Source organism: Salvelinus namaycush, chromosome 7 (assembly GCF_016432855.1).
Source record: "Salvelinus namaycush isolate Seneca chromosome 7, SaNama_1.0, whole genome shotgun sequence".
Taxonomy (NCBI): domain Eukaryota; kingdom Metazoa; phylum Chordata; class Actinopteri; order Salmoniformes; family Salmonidae; genus Salvelinus; species Salvelinus namaycush.
In genome coordinates this window covers 50313967-50331013 of record NC_052313.1, presented here as the reverse complement: position 1 = coordinate 50331013, position 17047 = coordinate 50313967, and the positions used below count along the sequence as shown (strand labels likewise).

The following is a 17047-nucleotide window of genomic DNA, read 5'->3' as shown; positions in this document are numbered from 1 at the left end:
AGAGAGAGAGAGACAGATAAAAACACACATTTTAGCAACATCTGTAGGTACTTGTATTTATACAGGGAGTGTACAAAACATTAGGAACACCTGCTCTTTCCATGACAGACTGACCTGGTGAATCCAGGTGAAAGCTATGATCCCTTATTGATGTCACTTGTTAAATCCCCATCAATCAGTGTAGATGAAGGGGAGGAGAGGTTAAAGAAGGATTTGAGACAAATGAGACATGGATTGTGTACACGTGCCATTCAGAGGGTGAATGGGCGAGACAAAAGATTTAGGTGCCTTTGAACAGGGTACGGTAGTAGGTGTCAGGCTCACTGGTTTCAGTGTATCAAGAACTGCAACGCTGCTGTTTTTTACATTTTTACACTGTGTATCAAGAACGGTCCACCAACCAAAGGACATCCAGCCAACAAGACAACTGTGAGAAGCATTGGAGTCAACATGGGCCAGCATCCCAGTGGAACGCTTTCGACACCTTGTAGAGTCCATGCCCTGACGAATTGAGACTGTTCAATATTAGGAAGGTGTTCCTAATGTTTTGTACACTCAATGTATGTCTCTGAGATAGACCCACCCTCGATGCGTTTACTCTTGTGTATTGGCGTCCGTCCCTTCTTGCTGCGGATGGAGCTGGTCTTGCTGCTGGCGCCTGACGTTACCGACATCCGGTCCCCATCCTCTCCTCCTGTTAGCAGACTGTTCCGGTAGGAGATTAACGGCAGCCACACGTCCTCACGACGCTCCGACATCGACTCTGACATGAACTTCTCCAGATACGAGTGACTGGGAGGAGAGAGACGGGTTACACACACAGTCTGCTTATTGTGCCATAATAATTTGACAGACACACACACACAGGGCAGGTACTTACACAGTCTTCTTGTCCTGTCGCAGCAGTTTGGAGGAGAACTCTGAGAGGACCTCTAGGAAGGCCAGGTTAGGAGGAGGGAACTCTGCACCATGGGGGTTCTGGTACTTAAAGGCAAACTCTATACCATCCCTGTGGAGGGGGGAGAGAGGTGAGAGGAAGAGTGGGACGAGGGGGGAGAGAGGTGAGAGGAAGAGTGGGACGAGGGGGGAGAGAGGTGAGAGGAAGAGTGGGACGAGGGGGGAGAGAGGTGAGAGGAAGAGTGGGACGAGGGGGGAGAGAGGTGAGAGGAAGAGTGGGACGAGGGGGGAGAGAGGTGAGAGGAAGAGTGGGACGAGGGGGGAGAGAGGTGAGAGGAAGAGTGGGACGAGGGGGGAGAGAGGTGAGAGGAAGAGTGGGACGAGGGGGGAGAGAGGTGAGAGGAAGAGTGGGACGAGGGGGGAGAGAGGTGAGAGGAAGAGAGAGAGACAATCAGCTCATGACGAAACTGGGTCAATTCTTGGAGGTTAACGAATAAAACCAAAGAAAACATGAGTTGATCAGCTTTCTAACAATCTGTCTGTGTGTGTTGGGTCTGTGTGTGTGTTGGGTTTTACTTGTGCAGTGTAGCGACAGCCTCTCTGGTTTTGATCTGGTCCAGGCCGAAGGTGAGGGCGAAGCGCCGGGCCAACTCCTTGATGCCGCTGACGTGAGACGACGTTCTGTCCAGAGTAGGACCCTGGTCCTGAAGAAGCTCGTTGAACAGCTACAACACACAGTGAACAGTGAGTGTGTGTGTCAGTGTGTGTGGTGCGGGTGTGTCAGTGTGTGCGGTGTGTGGTGCGGGTGTGTCAGGTGTGTGTGTGTGGTGCGGGTGTGTGTGTGTGTGGTGCGGGTGTGTGTATGGTGCGGGTGTGTGTGTGTGTGTGTGGTGCGTGCGTGCGTGTGGTGCGTGTGTGGTGCGGGTGTGTCAGTGTGTGGTGCGGGTGTGTCAGTGTGTGGTGCTGGTGTGTCAGTGTGTGCAGTGTGTGGTGCGGGTGTGTCAGTGTATGGTGCGGGTGTGTCAGTGTGTGCGGTGTGTGGTGCTGGTGTGTCAGTGTGTGCGGTGTGTGGTGCGGGTGTGTCAGTGTGTGGTGCGGGTGTGTCAGTGTGTGCGGTGTGTGGTGCTGGTGTGTCAGTGTGTGCGGTGTGTGGTGCGGGTGTGTCAGTGTGTGGTGCGGGTGTGTCAGTGTGTGCGGTGTGTGGTGCTGGTGTGTCAGTGTGTGCGGTGTGTGGTGCGGGTGTGTCAGTGTGTGGTGCGGGTGTGTCAGTGTGTGCGGTGTGTGGTGCGGGTGTGTCAGTGTGTGCGGTGTGTGGTGCGGGTGTGTCAGTGTGTGGTGCTGGTGTGTCAGTGTGTGCGGTGTGTGGTGCGGGTGTGTCAGTGTGTGGTGCTGGTGTGTCAGTGTGTGCGGTGTGTGGTGCGGGTGTTTCAGTACCTGTTGCAGACTGAGGATGAGGGTCTTGGCACAGAGGATCTTATCACTCTGTCTGGTCTTACTGAGAGTCTCCTTGATGATATCACCATAGTCATTATAATACTGGAGACAGAGAGAGAGACAGAAAGAGAGACAGACAGACAGAGAGACAGAAAGAGAGACAGACAGACAGAGAGACAGAAAGAGAGACAGACAGACAGACAGAGAGACAGAGAGAGACAGAGAGAGAGACAGAGAGAGAGACAGAGAGAGAGACAGAGAGAGAGACAGAGAGAGACAGAGAGAGAGACAGAGACAGAGAGAGAGACAGAGACAGAGAGAGAGACAGAGACAGAGAGAGACAGAGAGAGAGACAGAGAGAGAGAGAGAGAGAGAGAGAGACAGAGAGAGAGAGAGACAGAGACAGAGAGAGAGACAGAGACAGAGAGAGAGACAGAGACAGAGACAGAGAGAGAGACAGAGAGAGAGACAGAGAGAGAGACAGAGAGAGAGAGAGAGAGAGAGAGACAGAGAGAGAGACAGAGAGAGAGACAGAGAAAGACAGAGAGAAACCAGTCAGATCTTTGGTTGAGGATACAGGAGACTAGCATGACGATGTGACTATCAGACATGAAATGAAAGCATACAGGGATCAGGGACAGAAACAACTATTGTCATGTTTCATTGAACTGTCAGATAGACAGATGACACCAGGTTAGCACCTTCATGTAGTGTTTGAAGATGTCTGCTGCAGCGGGCATGTCCACGATGTCATAGATGATGAGTTTGCTGAAGGCTGCTAGCAGGTTTCTCCTCTTGTGAAGAGCTTCTATCTTATTGGCTTCATCCTCCTCATCGCCTTCTGGACACAGAACATACATACTTAGTGGTCTGTGTGTGTCTGCGTGCGTAGAATGTGTGTGTGTGTGTAATAATAATAATAATAATAGTAATAATAATAATATAGGTGGGTGCTTACAATGTTTGAATTGGAAATGTGTTTTTCTGCATATCCCAACTCTCCTGAGACATCCTCAGAGAGCGGGGCAACGGCCAGGAATCAGCCATTATTGAAAGCAACCCTGGAGCATTGAGGGTTAAGTGCCTTGCTCAACGGCACACTGGTTGATTTTTCAACCAAGTCGGCTCGGGATCTGAACCAGCGACCTTTCGGATACTGGCCCAACGCTCCTAACCGCTAGGCCACCTGTGTGTGTGTCTCTGTGTGTGTGTGTGTCTAACCCATGCTCTGGTTCTCATCGTCCTGGTCTATAAAGACGTGGTCCAGGATGAAGGTGAGCAGCTCGTTCTGTAAGGTGCTGTCTGGGTTGAACACCAGGGCCTCCAGGCCTTCTCTGCCCCCAGAGACCAACTGGTGACTGAAGACCATCAGCAGGTCACACAACAACATGAAGGCCTGTTGTACAGGGAGGGAACACATCATCATTAACACCCTTCTTCATCATCACCACCATCATCATCATAAGTTTAAACTGGAGTGAGACTAGTCGAAGAGGTGTAAACTGGAGTGTAAACTGGAGTTTAAACTGGTTTGAGACTGGTTTACTGAACTTGAAAAAGACTGGTTGAACAGGTAGGTGTAAACTGGTTTGAGACTGGGGTAGCAGGGAAAGGACACACACTGCTCTTATCATCAATTTAAACTGGAGTGAGACTGGTCTAACAGGTGTAACTGGAGTGAGACTGGTCTAACAGGTGTAACTGGAGTGAGACTGGTCTAACAGGTGTAACTGGAGTGAGACTGGTCTAACAGGTGTAACTGGAGTGAGACTAGTCTAACAGGTGTAACTGGAGTGAGACTAGTCTAACAGGTGTAACTGGAGTGAGACTAGTCTAACAGGTGTAACTGGAGTGAGACTAGTCTAACAGGTGTAACTGGAGTGAAACTAGTCTAACAGGTGTAACTGGAGTGAGACTAGTCTAACAGGTGTAACTGGAGTGAGACTAGTCTAACAGGTGTAACTGGAGTGAGACTAGTCTAACAGGTGTAACTGGAGTGAGACTAGTCTAACAGGTGTAACTGGAGTGAGACTAGTCTAACAGGTGTAACTGGAGTGAGACTAGTCTAACAGGTGTAACTGGAGTGAGACTGGTCTAACAGGTGTAACTGGAGTGAGACTAGTCTAACAGGTGTAACTGGAGTGAGACTAGTCTAACAGGTGTAACTGGAGTGAGACTAGTCTAACAGATCTAACTGGAGTGAGACTAGTCTAACAGATCTAACTGGAGTGAGACTAGTCTAACAGGTGTAACTGGAGTGAGACTGGTCTAACAGGTGTAACTGGAGTGAGACTGGTCTAACAGGTCTAACTGGAGTGAGACTAGTCTAACAGGTCTAACTGGAGTGAGACTAGTCTAACAGGTGTAACTGGAGTGAGACTAGTCTAACAGGTGTAACTGGAGTGAGACTGGTCTAACAGGTATAACTGGAGTGAGACTGGTCTAACTGGAGTGAAACTAGTCTAACAGGTGTAACTGGAGTGAGACTAGTCTAACAGGTGTAACTGGAGTGAGACTAGTCTAACAGGTGTAACTGGAGTGAGACTAGTCTAACAGGTGTAACTGGAGTGAGACTGGTCTAACAGGTGTAACTGGAGTGAGACTGGTCTAACAGGTGTAACTGGAGTGAGTCTGGTTTATTGAACTGAACTGGAGTGAGACTGGTTTATTGAACTGGAGTGAGACTGGTCCGACAGGTGCAAACTGGTTCGTACCTGTTCTTTGACAGGTGTGTTGACATTGGACAGACACTGCTGACAGACAGCCAGGAAGGACTTCACCACTCTCCTCAGAGCCACCAGGTCCTCCTTACTAGGAGTTCCCTCTGTGATCTTCACCAGCTGCCACAGTATGGAGTAGTGGGAACATTGCAGGGCCTGGACAGCGATCTGCTCTGGCATGGCCCCTTGCTCAATACCAGCCTTCAACAACCTGTAGCAGCTACCAAACAGGTCCCACCGCGTCAGGTCATGAGCACTGGGAACACACACACACACACACCAGTCAGTCTAGGGAGGACCTTTATATTCATGACTTACTGAGAGGGACGGAGAGAAGGAGCGAGGGTCCTACTTGAAATGAGACAGAGGAAGGACGGTCTTACTTGTGGAAGGCCGTGAGTCTCTTTAGGGTAGACAGAACGTTGTAGATGTCGTCATCGTCGGCCTCCTCGGCCTCTTGCAGCAGGTCTTCTACGGAGTGTGTGAAGCGGTCCGTCATCTCGTCGATGAGTTGCGAGCGGGCGATGTCCACTCTGTTCATGATGGTGTACTCTTCAGAACACAGGATACTGTAGGTCTTACTGCAGGCCTCCAGCACGTCTGTCTCAATGTGTTTCTCTACCACCAGGCGGATCTGCTTCAGTAAGGCATCTAGGTGCTGGGAGAAGGAGGGAGGGAGGGAAGGTCAGTAACTACCGTACAGTCACCATAAAGAAAACTTCACACACAAAAATGTTAACTAGGCCTCTTGCACGCACACAACGTTCTGTCTCACTCACACTCCTACCTTCTCCATACGCCCAGCGCTGTACACATCCAGGTCAAAGAACATGGGGATCTGTAGCAGGTTAGCCACCTTCTCAGAGTCGGCCTGGTACTTGGACAGGAGCATGGGCAGGGCCATGATGAAGTGTTCTGTCAGTTTGTTCTTGTCGTCGATCTGAGTCTTCCTCTCCTTCGCCGTGAGAACCCGCTTCCCAGTGCCCCTGCCGACGGGTGGGTGAGCCTCTGCTGCCTGCCGGATGGTGCACACCATCAACTCTATCAGGGAATTCTCCTGTCTGTCTGACAGCACTGTGATGAGATAGAGGAGAGAGAGATCACCGTCTGACCGCCAATCAACTCTTTATAAACAGATACGCGATATAAACAGATACTGCGATAAACAACTACTGCGACATAAACAGACACCCAGTGAGTTATGGTAAAGATCTAGAGACGTGTGGTTCTCACCCTCCTCTCCTTGTACAGGCTCCTCCAGCAGTAATTCAGTCATACACTCCCAGTCCTTCAGCAGCTCCTGAGAACTCTCCCACAGAGAGTCCACCAGATAGGCTGCATGTTCATGAAGCTCACTCTCCAAGAAGAACAGCACCAGCATGCGGAGGAGGTTGCCGTTGGGGCTGCTCCTCCCTCTCCTCTTAGCCAACTCCTCCTCTGCCTGGGGGTCATGTCTGCTGAACAACCTGCACACAAAGTGGAATGTTGCTGGAAAAGGTCGATAATCGGCCAATAATAAATCGCGGAATGGATTTATCGGTTGGATTCCAACACTCAGACAGGCAGGCAGACTCACTTCCTGTGCAGAAACTCTCCTGCTGCCACGGCGACAGGTCTGTGGGCGGAGTAAACCAGGTGGTAGACATTCTCGCAGTCCTCATTGGACAACGCATCCTCGCTGCCCCTAGAACAACCAATCACAAATAGTTACATTAAACGCCGCAGCCAATCCCAAACCGTTACAATAAGCACACAGGGTCTCATTATACGAGTGTGTGTTGACGTGTAAACGTGTGTGTGTTTGTGTTGACGTGTAAACGTGTGTGTGTTTACGTGTAAACGTGTGTGTGTTTGTGTTGACGTGTAAACGTGTGTGTGTTTGTGTTGACGTGTAAACGTGTGTGTGTTGATGTGTAAACGTGTGTGTGTTGATGTGTAAACGTGTTTGTGTTGATGTGTAAACGTGTGTGTGTTGATGTGTAAACGTGTGTGTGTTGATGTGTAAACGTGTGTGTGTTGATGTGTAAACGTGTGTGTGTTGATGTGTAAACGTGTGTGTGTTTGTGTTGATGTGTAAACGTGTGTGTGTTTGTGTTGATGTGTAAACGTGTGTGTGTTTGTGTTGATGTGTAAACGTGTGTGTGTTTGTGTTGATGTGTAAACGTGTGTGTGTTGGTGTTGATGTGTAAACGTGTGTGTGTTGGTGTTGATGTGTAAACGTGTGTGTGTTGGTGTTGATGTGTAAACGTGTGTGTGTTGGTGTTGATGTGTAAACGTGTGTGTGTTGGTGTTGATGTGTAAACGTGTGTGTGTTGGTGTTGATGTGTAAACGTGTGTGTGTTGGTGTTGATGTGTAAACGTGTGTGTGTTGGTGTTGATGTGTAAACGTGTGTGTGTTGGTGTTGATGTGTACCGTAATTGCTGGACTATTAAGCGCACCTGAATATAAGCCGCACCCACTGAATTTTAAAAAATATGTATTTTGTACATAAATAAGCCGCACGTGTCTATAAGCCGCAGGTGCCTACCGGTACATTGAAACAAATGAACTTTACACAGCCTTTAAACGAAACACGGCTTGTAACAAAAATAAATAGGCTTTTAAACGAAACACGGCTTGTAACAAAAATAAATAGGCTTTAACGAAACACGGCTTATAACAAAAAAAATAAAAATAGCAGTAAACAGTATCCTACCAAGAAAGTCATTGGTCACTATCTTCCTCCTCCTGTGCACTGAAACCACTGAAGTCATCTCCTTCGGTGTCGGAGTTGAATAGCCTCAGAATTGCTTCATCCGATGTTGGATCGTTTTCATTGTCGCTCTCGTCACTTTCATCCGGAGGCAAATTCCCCGCTGAGCTCATGCTGCCCTCTTCAACACGCAGCAGTCCAGCCTTTCGAAACCCGTTGATGATAGTGGATCTTTTGACAATGCTCCACGCTGTCAGGACCCACTGGCAGACTTGACCATAAGTTGCTCTTCGCATGCGGCCCGTTTTAGTGAAGGATTTCTCCCCACTTGTCATCCAAGCCTCCCACTGAACACGGAGCGCCACCTTAAATGCACGATTTACACTGATGTCGAGTGGCTGCAAATACTTTGTTGTGCCCCCAGGAATCACAGCTGGAATTGAGTTTGTCCTCTTGATGGCTTCTTTCACAGAATCTGTTATGTGGGCCCTCATGCTGTCCAACACGAGCAATGCCTTGTTCTTGTGAAAGAATCCTCCCGGTCGCTTGCCGTAACACTCCGTATGCCATTCATGCATTAGGCCTTCTGTCATCCATCCTTTCTTGTTGACTTTCACAACAATTCCTCTCGGGAATTTTTCTTTTGGCATCGTCATGCGTTTGAAAATCAACATCGGTGGAAGCTTTTCTCCCGATGCCGTGCAGCTCAGAACACAGGTGGAGTGCGTTTTTTCATGCCCAGTTGTTTTCAGCGTGATGGATGATTCGCCTTTCCTGTTGACAGTCCGAGTGAGAGGCAGGTCAAACGTCAGAGGAACCTCGTCCATATTTATGATGTCGTGCGGGCCGATGGAATGCTCCGCTATCTTTGCATCAGTGAATTTACGGAAGTTTGAAACTTTTTCCTCGTAGTCGGGAGGGAGCTGCTGACAGACTCGTCCGTACCCTGATGGACAGGCCTTTACGTCTCATAAATCTTAGACACCACGATGGTCCACCTCTAAAATCCTCAAACTTCATTGCGGTGGCGATTGTTTTGGCTTTCAGTCGGATCTGCACAGTTGAAACACCTCGGCCGTCTGCTCTCTGTGTGTTGACCCAGTCTTCAAGCTCATTTTCTAGTTCGGGCCATCTGCTTTTCTTCCCTCTGAAAGCTTTTGTTGTCTTTCTGCACTGAGTCAGTTGCTCATGCTGCTGTTTCCAACGTCTTATCATAGACTCATTAAGGCCAAGCTCCCGTGCAGCAGCTCTATTTCCTTTTCCAACAGCCAGATCGATCGCCTTCAACTTGAAAGCTGCATCATATGCATTTCTCTGTGTCTTTGCTATGATGAGGGTGACAAAATGACTACCGTAATCAGAATGATGGCAAGTTTGAGCGCGCTCGATTTGCGTCACATTATGTGACGGTGCTCAGTTTTTTGGCGGCATGAATTTGTGAAAGCGGGAAAAATCCATAAATTAGCCGCGTCATTGTATAAAGCGCGAGGTTCATAGCGTGGGAAAAAAGTAGCGGCTTATAGTCCGGAAATTACGGTAAACGTGTGTGTGTTGGTGTTGATGTGTAAACGTGTGTGTGTTGGTGTTGATGTGTAAACGTGTGTGTGTTTGTGTTGATGTGTAAACGTGTGTGTGTTTGTGTTGATGTGTAAACGTGTGTGTGTTTGTGTTGATGTGTAAACGTGTGTGTGTTTGTGTTGATGTGTAAACGTGTGTGTGTTTGTGTTGATGTGTAAACGTGTGTGTGTTGATATGTAAACGTGTGTGTGTGTGTGTTGATACGTAAACGTGTGTTGATACGTAAACGTGTGTGTGTTTGTGTTGATACGTAAACGTGTGTGTGTTTGTGTTGATACGTAAACGTGTGTGTGTGTTTGTGTTGATGTGTAAACGTGTGTGTGTTGGTGTTGGTGTAAACGTGTGTGTGTTGGTGTTGATGTGTAAACGTGTGTGTGTTTGTGTTGATGTGTAAACGTGTGTGTGTTTGTGTTGATGTGTAAACGTGTGTGTGTGTGTGTTGATGTGTAAACGTGTGTGTGTGTGTGTTGATACGTAAACGTGTGTGTGTGTGTGTTGATACGTAAACGTGTGTGTGTGTGTGTTGATACGTAAACGTGTGTGTGTGTGTGTTGATACGTAAACGTGTGTGTGTGTGTGTGTTGATACGTAAACGTGTGTGTGTGTGTGTGTTGATACGTAAACGTGTGTGTGTGTGTGTGTTGATACGTAAACCTGTGTGTGTGTGTGTGTTGATGTGTAAACGTGTGTGTGTGTGTTGATGTGTAAACGTGTGTGTGTTTGTGTTGATGTGTAAACGTGTGTGTGTTTGTGTTGATGTGTAAACGTGTGTGTGTTTGTGTTGATGTGTAAACGTGTGTGTGTTTGTGTTGATGTGTAAACGTGTGTGTGTTTGTGTTGATGTGTAAACGTGTGTGTGTTTGTGTTGATGTGTAAACGTGTGTGTGTTTGTGTTGATGTGTAAACGTGTGTGTGTTTGTGTTGATGTGTAAACGTGTGTGTGTTTGTGTTGATGTGTAAACGTGTGTGTGTTTGTGTTGATGTGTAAACGTGTGTGTGTTTGTGTTGATGTGTAAACGTGTGTGTGTTTGTGTTGATGTGTAAACGTGTGTGTGTTTGTGTTGATGTGTAAACGTGTGTGTGTTTGTGTTGATGTGTAAACGTGTGTGTGTTTGTGTTGATGTGTAAACGTGTGTGTGTTTGTGTTGATGTGTAAACGTGTGTGTGTTTGTGTTGATGTGTAAACGTGTGTGTGTTTGTGTTGATGTGTAAACGTGTGTGTGTTTGTGTTGATGTGTAAACGTGTGTGTGTTTGTGTTGATGTGTAAACGTGTGTGTGTTTGTGTTGATGTGTAAACGTGTGTGTGTTTGTGTTGATGTGTAAACGTGTGTGTGTTTGTGTTGATGTGTAAACGTGTGTGTGTGTGTGTTGATATGTAAACGTGTGTGTGTGTGTGTGTGTGTTGATATGTAAACGTGTGTGTGTGTGTGTTGATATGTAAACGTGTGTGTGTGTGTGTTGATATGTAAACGTGTGTGTGTTTGTGTTGATATGTAAACGTGTGTGTGTTTGTGTTGATATGTAAACGTGTGTGTGTTTGTGTTGATATGTAAACGTGTGTGTGTTTGTGTTGATATGTAAACGTGTGTGTGTTTGTGTTGATATGTAAACGTGTGTGTGTTTGTGTTGATATGTAAACGTGTGTGTGTGTGTTGATACGTACTGCAGGATGAGCGTGATCAGTCTAATAGCCTCCACAGCCACGTCATACTCCTTATCCAGAGTCATGGACACGATGCGGTCCTTGAAGCGGTTGGTGAACAGCTCCAGTTTGGGAAACAGCTCTCTGTTGGTGTACAGGTTCTGGAGGGCCTTCAAACACTTCAGACGTACCTCGCCTTGCTACGCACAGAGAGAGAGACAGACGAGACACAGAGAGAGAGAGAGAGAGAGAGAGAGGAGACAGAGAGACAGAGAGAGGAGACACAGAGAGAGAGACAGACAGAGGAGACAGAGAGTGTAAGTGTCTATGTGCATGCCCCTGTGTGTGTGTGTGTGTGTGTGTGTGTGTGTGTGTGTGTGTGTGTGTGTGTGTGTGTGTGTGTGTGTGCGCGCGCGCTCCTACCCGGTCGTGTAAGGTCCATCCTACATATTTCAGGTAGCTGTCGTTGAGGAAGGCGTCAGAGTACATCTTCATCCAAACTCCAATCTCCTCAATACAGATAGCTCTGATCTCAGCTATAGCATCCCTGAAACACACCCCAACGTCATCATCACTGCTTTCATTACTGTGTGTGTGTGTGTGTGTGTGTGTGTGTGTGTGTGTGTGTGTGTGTGTGTGTACCTGTAGCGGTGGACAAAGATTCCTTTGAAGATAGAGTTCATCATGTTCTCAATCTCATCCTGGTTCTCCTGGAGCTGTGGAGGAACGACAGTCAGGGTGTGTGTGGTCTGTTTCAGAGGAACGACAGTCAGGGTGTGTGTGGTCTGTTTCAGAGGAACGACAGTCAGGGTGTGTGTGGTCTGTTTCAGAGGAACGACAGTCAGAGTGTGTGTGGTCTGTTTCAGAGGAACGACAGTCAGGGTGTGTGTGGTCTGTTTCAGAGGAACGACAGTCAGGGTGTGTGTGGTCTGTTTCAGAGGAACGACAGTCAGAGTGTGTGTGGTCTGTTTCAGAGGAACGACAGTCAGGGTGTGTGTGTGGTCTGTTTCAGAGGAACGACAGTCAGAGTGTGTGTGGTCTGTTTCAGAGGAACGACAGTCAGAGTGTGTGTGGTCTGTTTCAGAGGAACGACAGTCAGAGTGTGTGTGTGGTCTGTTTCAGAGGAACGACAGTCAGAGTGTGTGTGTGGTCTGTTTCAGAGGAACGACAGTCAGAGTGTGTGTGGTCTGTTTCAGAGGAACGACAGTCAGAGTGTGTGTGTGGTCTGTTTCAGAGGAACGACAGTCAGAGTGTGTGTGGTCTGTTTCAGAGGAACGACAGTCAGAGTGTGTGTGGTCTGTTTCAGAGGAACGACAGTCAGAGTGTGTGTGTGGTCTGTTTCAGAGGAACGACAGTCAGGGTGTGTGTGGTCTGTTTCAGAGGAACGACAGTCAGAGTGTGTGTGGTCTGTTTCAGAGGAACGACAGTCAGGGTGTGTGTGTGGTCTGTTTCAGAGGAACGACAGTCAGAGTGTGTGTGTGGTCTGTTTCAGAGGAACGACAGTCAGGGGGTCAGAGTGTGTGTGGTCTGTTTCAGAGGAACGACAGTCAGGAGGTCAGAGTGTGTGTGGTCTGTTTCAGAGGAACGACAGTCAGGAGGTCAGAGTGTGTGTGGTCTGTTTCAGAGGAACGACAGTCAGGAGGTCAGAGTGTGTGTGGTCTGTTTCAGAGGAATGACAGTCAGGGGGTCAGAGTGTGTGTGGTCTGTTTCAGAGGAACGACAGTCAGGGGGTCAGAGTGTGTGTGGTCTGTTTCAGAGGAACGACAGTCAGGGGCCAGAGTGTGTGTGGTATGTTTCAGAGGAACGACAGTCAAGGGGTCAGAGTGTGTGTGGTCTGTTTCAGAGGAACGACAGTCAGGGGCCAGAGTGTGTGTGGTATGTTTCAGAGGAACGACAGTCAAGGGGTCAGAGTGTGTGTGGTCTGTTTCAGAGGAACGACAGTCAGGAGGTCAGAGTGTGTGTGTGGTCTGTTTCAGAGGAACGACAGTCAAGGGGTCAGAGTGTGTGTGTGGTCTGTTTCAGAGGAATGACAGGTGTTGGATCCTAGCCCCTCCTCCAACCACCAGCAGACCAATCACATACCTCCTTCCTCTTCTGCAGCAGCAGCTCTAGCTTCTCATTGGCTCGTTTTCCGGCCATCTTGTTCCTCTCAGCCTCATACTGTCTCTGGGTGTTGTCCTGGTGGATACTGAGGTTCAACGCTACGTTCACCAACGCTGTCATCAACTTCATCGCTGGAGGGAGAGGACAGACCGGGCCACAATACAACTGATCTTCACGAACCACAAATATATATTACAGAGACTTATAGATAGATCTTGTAATCTACACCGAGCAATGACACTGGTCTCCAGTTCTTTCAGAGATCGATATAGAGAGAGGAGAGAAGAGAGAGGGAGACAGAGAGCGACAGAGGGAAAGAGAATCTCTTACCTGCCAGTGTGCTGGTGTGTCTGAAAGCTCTGACCTGTGAGTCAGATAGTCCCGTGAGGAGGGATATGACCGTGTCCATGAGGTACTCATCATAGATGATGCTGTACTGGCACTGACGTATCAATACGCAGATGAACTCACAGAAGTTGTAGCGGAACTTCTTCCACAGCGGCCCGGGCATGGTGAGAGGGTAGTCCCCACTGTCCTGCAGACCACAGATAAACACGATCAATATGTTGATCTATTACCGGGGTGAGGACATGGTGAGAGGGTAGTCCCCACTGTCCTGCAGACCACAGATAAACATGATCAATATGTTGATCTATTACCGGGGTGAGGACATGGTGAGAGGGTAGTCCCCACTGTCCTGCAGACCACAGATAAACATGATCAATATGTTGATCTATTACCGGGGTGAGGACATGGTGAGAGGGTAGTCCCCACTGTCCTGCAGACCACAGATAAACATGATCAATATGTTGATCTATTACCGGGGTGAGGACACGGTGAGAGGGTAGTCCCCACTGTCCTGCAGACCACAGATAAACACGATCAATATGTTGATCTATTACCGGGGTGAGGACACGGTGAGAGGGTAGTCCCCACTGTCCTGCAGACCACAGATAAACATGATCAATATGTTGATCTATTACCGGGGTGAGGACATGGTGAGAGGGTAGTCCCCACTGTCCTGCAGACCACAGATAAACACGATCAATATGTTGATCTATTACCGGGGTGAGGACATGGTGAGAGGGTAGTCCCCACTGTCCTGCAGACCACAGATAAACATGATCAATATGTTGATCTATTACCGGGGTGAGGACACGGTGAGAGGGTAGTCCCCACTGTCCTGCAGACCACAGATAAACACGATCAATATGTTGATCTATTACCGGGGTGAGGACATGGTGAGAGGGTAGTCCCCACTGTCCTGCAGACCACAGATAAACATGATCAATATGTTGATCTATTACCGGGGTGAGGACATGGTGAGAGGGTAGTCCCCACTGTCCTGCAGACCACAGATAAACACGATCAATATGTTGATCTATTACCGGGGTGAGGACACGGTGAGAGGGTAGTCAATCAATTAAGATGTATTTATAAAGCCCTTTTTATAAATCAGCAGTTGTCACACTGTCCTTGACGTACATCAATACGTTAATACACACATCAGTCTATATCCACCCGCCCCTCCCTCCCCTCATCCGACCAATGACAGCTTTGATGCATTACCTCGTCAAACTCCTCTGTCATCTTCCTGATGATCTCAGCGTTCTGCATGTTCCGGAACATCTCGATGCGCACGGTGCCTGAAGAGGGTTACGCACAACCACAATACAACCTTTAACAACCACAATACAACCAACCTGGAAATGAGGCCTATATAATCAGAATATTGTCTGGTGTGTAGGTAGCAGTAGACTATGACAGTAATACCTTTGCAGCCAGAACACTGGATAAAGAAGTTGATGAGGTCCAGTAAGGCGATGTCTCTGTCCTGCTTGTACGACTCGATCCAGTCATCAACCACAGACTGCATGGCACTCTTTCCCATTCTGACCACCTCAAACAGAGTGACGGGGTCTCCTCCCTCGCCGTTGGTCTGAGGGACCCCATTGGCCTTCCTCCCTTTAGCACCGCCTGTAGCCTTCTCCGCTGGGGACTTCCGAGGCTTCTTATTGGCTGCCTAAAAGGGGGAGGGGCAACGGGTTCAGATATACAGGAAGAGACTATGCAGAGAGAAGGAACCTTGTAGAAAGGTGTTCTTACTGGTGGTCTGCCAGGCCTCCCTCTCTTCTTCTTGCCTTTAGTGTCTGTCGGGTCCTCCAGCTCACTCACACTCACACTCAGACTCACTGTGTCTGCCGCTCCGCTCTCATTGGACGAGTCCCTGCAACACACACACACACACACACTTATACTGAGAGGGATACACATACAGAATTCTACCCACACTCAGCGATCACAACATACATCACACACACACCTGCGTTCGACTAATTACCGCATCAGGGGTGTGTTGTGATCTCTTAATGAGGCTTTGGTTGACGATGCAACAGGGAAAGACTCACTGTAGGACAGGCAGCTCAGAGGTGATCATCCTGACTGCTGCAGGGGAGGGATGTGTGTCCTCAGGAAAGGGTCCGCTGGAGGGAGGGGTGTGGCTCGGTACGGGGTCAACCGTGTGCGTGTGTGGGGGGGGGGGGGGGGGGGGTTACAGAGGGGTGACCAAATTCACTCAACACTGGGGACACAGCACCTCACAACACACCAGCCCCTAGAAAGAGAGACACACAGTTTAGCCATTTGTCACAAATGTCTGGTGATTTAGTTTGTAATATTCTCAACATTTACGCAACTTGAAAAAGAGAACGAAAAAAGGAGAGAAAGGAGAAAGAGTGAGTATCAGAGGAGAGATAGAAGGTAGGGAGGAGGAGAGAGAAAGCAGGCAGAGTAGAGGAGAAAGAGTGGAAAGGGAGACACCAACTGGCCACTTTAGGAAGTGCAACAGTAAAGTCTAGAGGGGGCGTGTCGAGAGTGTGCACGTTTCAAACAGAAAGAGGTCTAATCATGTCAACAACATTCTGACCAATTACATTTAATAATTTCAACCACAACATTATAAATTCTAATAAGTTCAAACAACGTGATTTCAACTTAAAGTGAAGAAAAAGTATCCTTGAAAAGATCTTCACAACAAATCCCATAACAAACCCAGGATGTTTTGTTGTCAAATCTGATCCTTTATGAAAAGGGAAAATCATTTTTTACTGGTCAGACCCCAGAGTTTTTCACGGTTGCAAGGTCAGGAAAACTCTAGGGCTCCTTCTATAGGCTATACGTTAGATCTAACGTAGATCTAATTGTCCTATCAATTTGCTTGCCTGGATAGGAATAAACTCCTGGCCCTATTTATAGAAATAACAGTCATTACTACATATTAGGCCTAGTGCAGTAAATATCAACGAGTGGGTGCAGTACCCTGCTTTGGCCACCAATGGCAGTATGATCCACAAAGTCCTCTCACCTCCATCAACATAAACACACTTTATACGGCTTTAACAAGGTTTTGATCATTTGAAAAATCATCTAACCTCTCAATAAGTTAAACGTGAGTTTATGTGGTGTTTTGTCTCTTTGTTGAGTGTGTCTAGGGAGTGTTATGGAGGGTGAGTGTGTGTGTGTGGCTGAGACTGGGCTTAAACAACAGTAGGGGGCAGGCTAGGAGAGACTGTATTTAAATGTTCTCACACACAGAGAAACTGGAGAGAGCTTGAGCACACCAGCCGAGTGAGTCTGTTACCAACACATGCACATTGCACACACCCCCCTCTGTCTGTCTGTCACACACAGCAGGGCACACAGAGAGAAGTGCTGAGGGAAGAGATGGTGGATTCTCAGCTTTATCTCAGCTATAGCTAGGTCTATCAACTTTTGTTTATTGAGGTTTGTGAATATATACAAAATATAGCTAGTTTGTACCGGTATATAATATACATATGATAATTTATTGATTGATTAAAGTAAATTGTTGATTGGACTTGTAAGTAGAAAATGTCAGTATATTTTTTACCCAATATTGGGTACCATATAATGGTACACATTGAGGTTAACTAATAAAAGGTGGTAGGATGTGAAGAGC

General features: G+C 47.8%; 1 protein-coding gene across 2 annotated transcripts in view; it reads right to left on the bottom strand.

Annotated features, from left to right (window-relative positions):
* The window catches only part of LOC120051378 (cohesin subunit SA-1-like), a 39118-nt gene that overhangs the window by 2511 nt on the left and 19560 nt on the right, over nt 1–17047 (bottom strand). The window contains exons 2-21 of one of the 2 annotated variants that reach the window (XM_038998219.1): nt 15477–15682; nt 15175–15295; nt 14842–15091; nt 14638–14714; nt 13399–13603; nt 13048–13199; nt 11608–11681; nt 11389–11512; nt 10987–11165; nt 6628–6735; nt 6285–6517; nt 5839–6125; nt 5435–5709; nt 5046–5307; nt 3553–3727; nt 3033–3172; nt 2332–2433; nt 1474–1622; nt 881–1009; nt 584–792 (exon numbers count right to left, since the gene is read on the bottom strand). In XM_038998219.1, the coding sequence (XP_038854147.1) occupies nt 584–792; nt 881–1009; nt 1474–1622; nt 2332–2433; nt 3033–3172; nt 3553–3727; nt 5046–5307; nt 5435–5709; nt 5839–6125; nt 6285–6517; nt 6628–6735; nt 10987–11165; nt 11389–11512; nt 11608–11681; nt 13048–13199; nt 13399–13603; nt 14638–14714; nt 14842–15091; nt 15175–15295; nt 15477–15505 (3280 nt within the window). In that variant the 5' untranslated portion in view covers nt 15506–15682. Of the gene's footprint in view, nt 1–583; nt 793–880; nt 1010–1473; nt 1623–2331; nt 2434–3032; nt 3173–3552; nt 3728–5045; nt 5308–5434; nt 5710–5838; nt 6126–6284; nt 6518–6627; nt 6736–10986; nt 11166–11388; nt 11513–11607; nt 11682–13047; nt 13200–13398; nt 13604–14637; nt 14715–14841; nt 15092–15174; nt 15296–15476; nt 15683–17047 lie in introns of those variants that run through there. The other variant, XM_038998218.1, reaches the window with a different exon arrangement.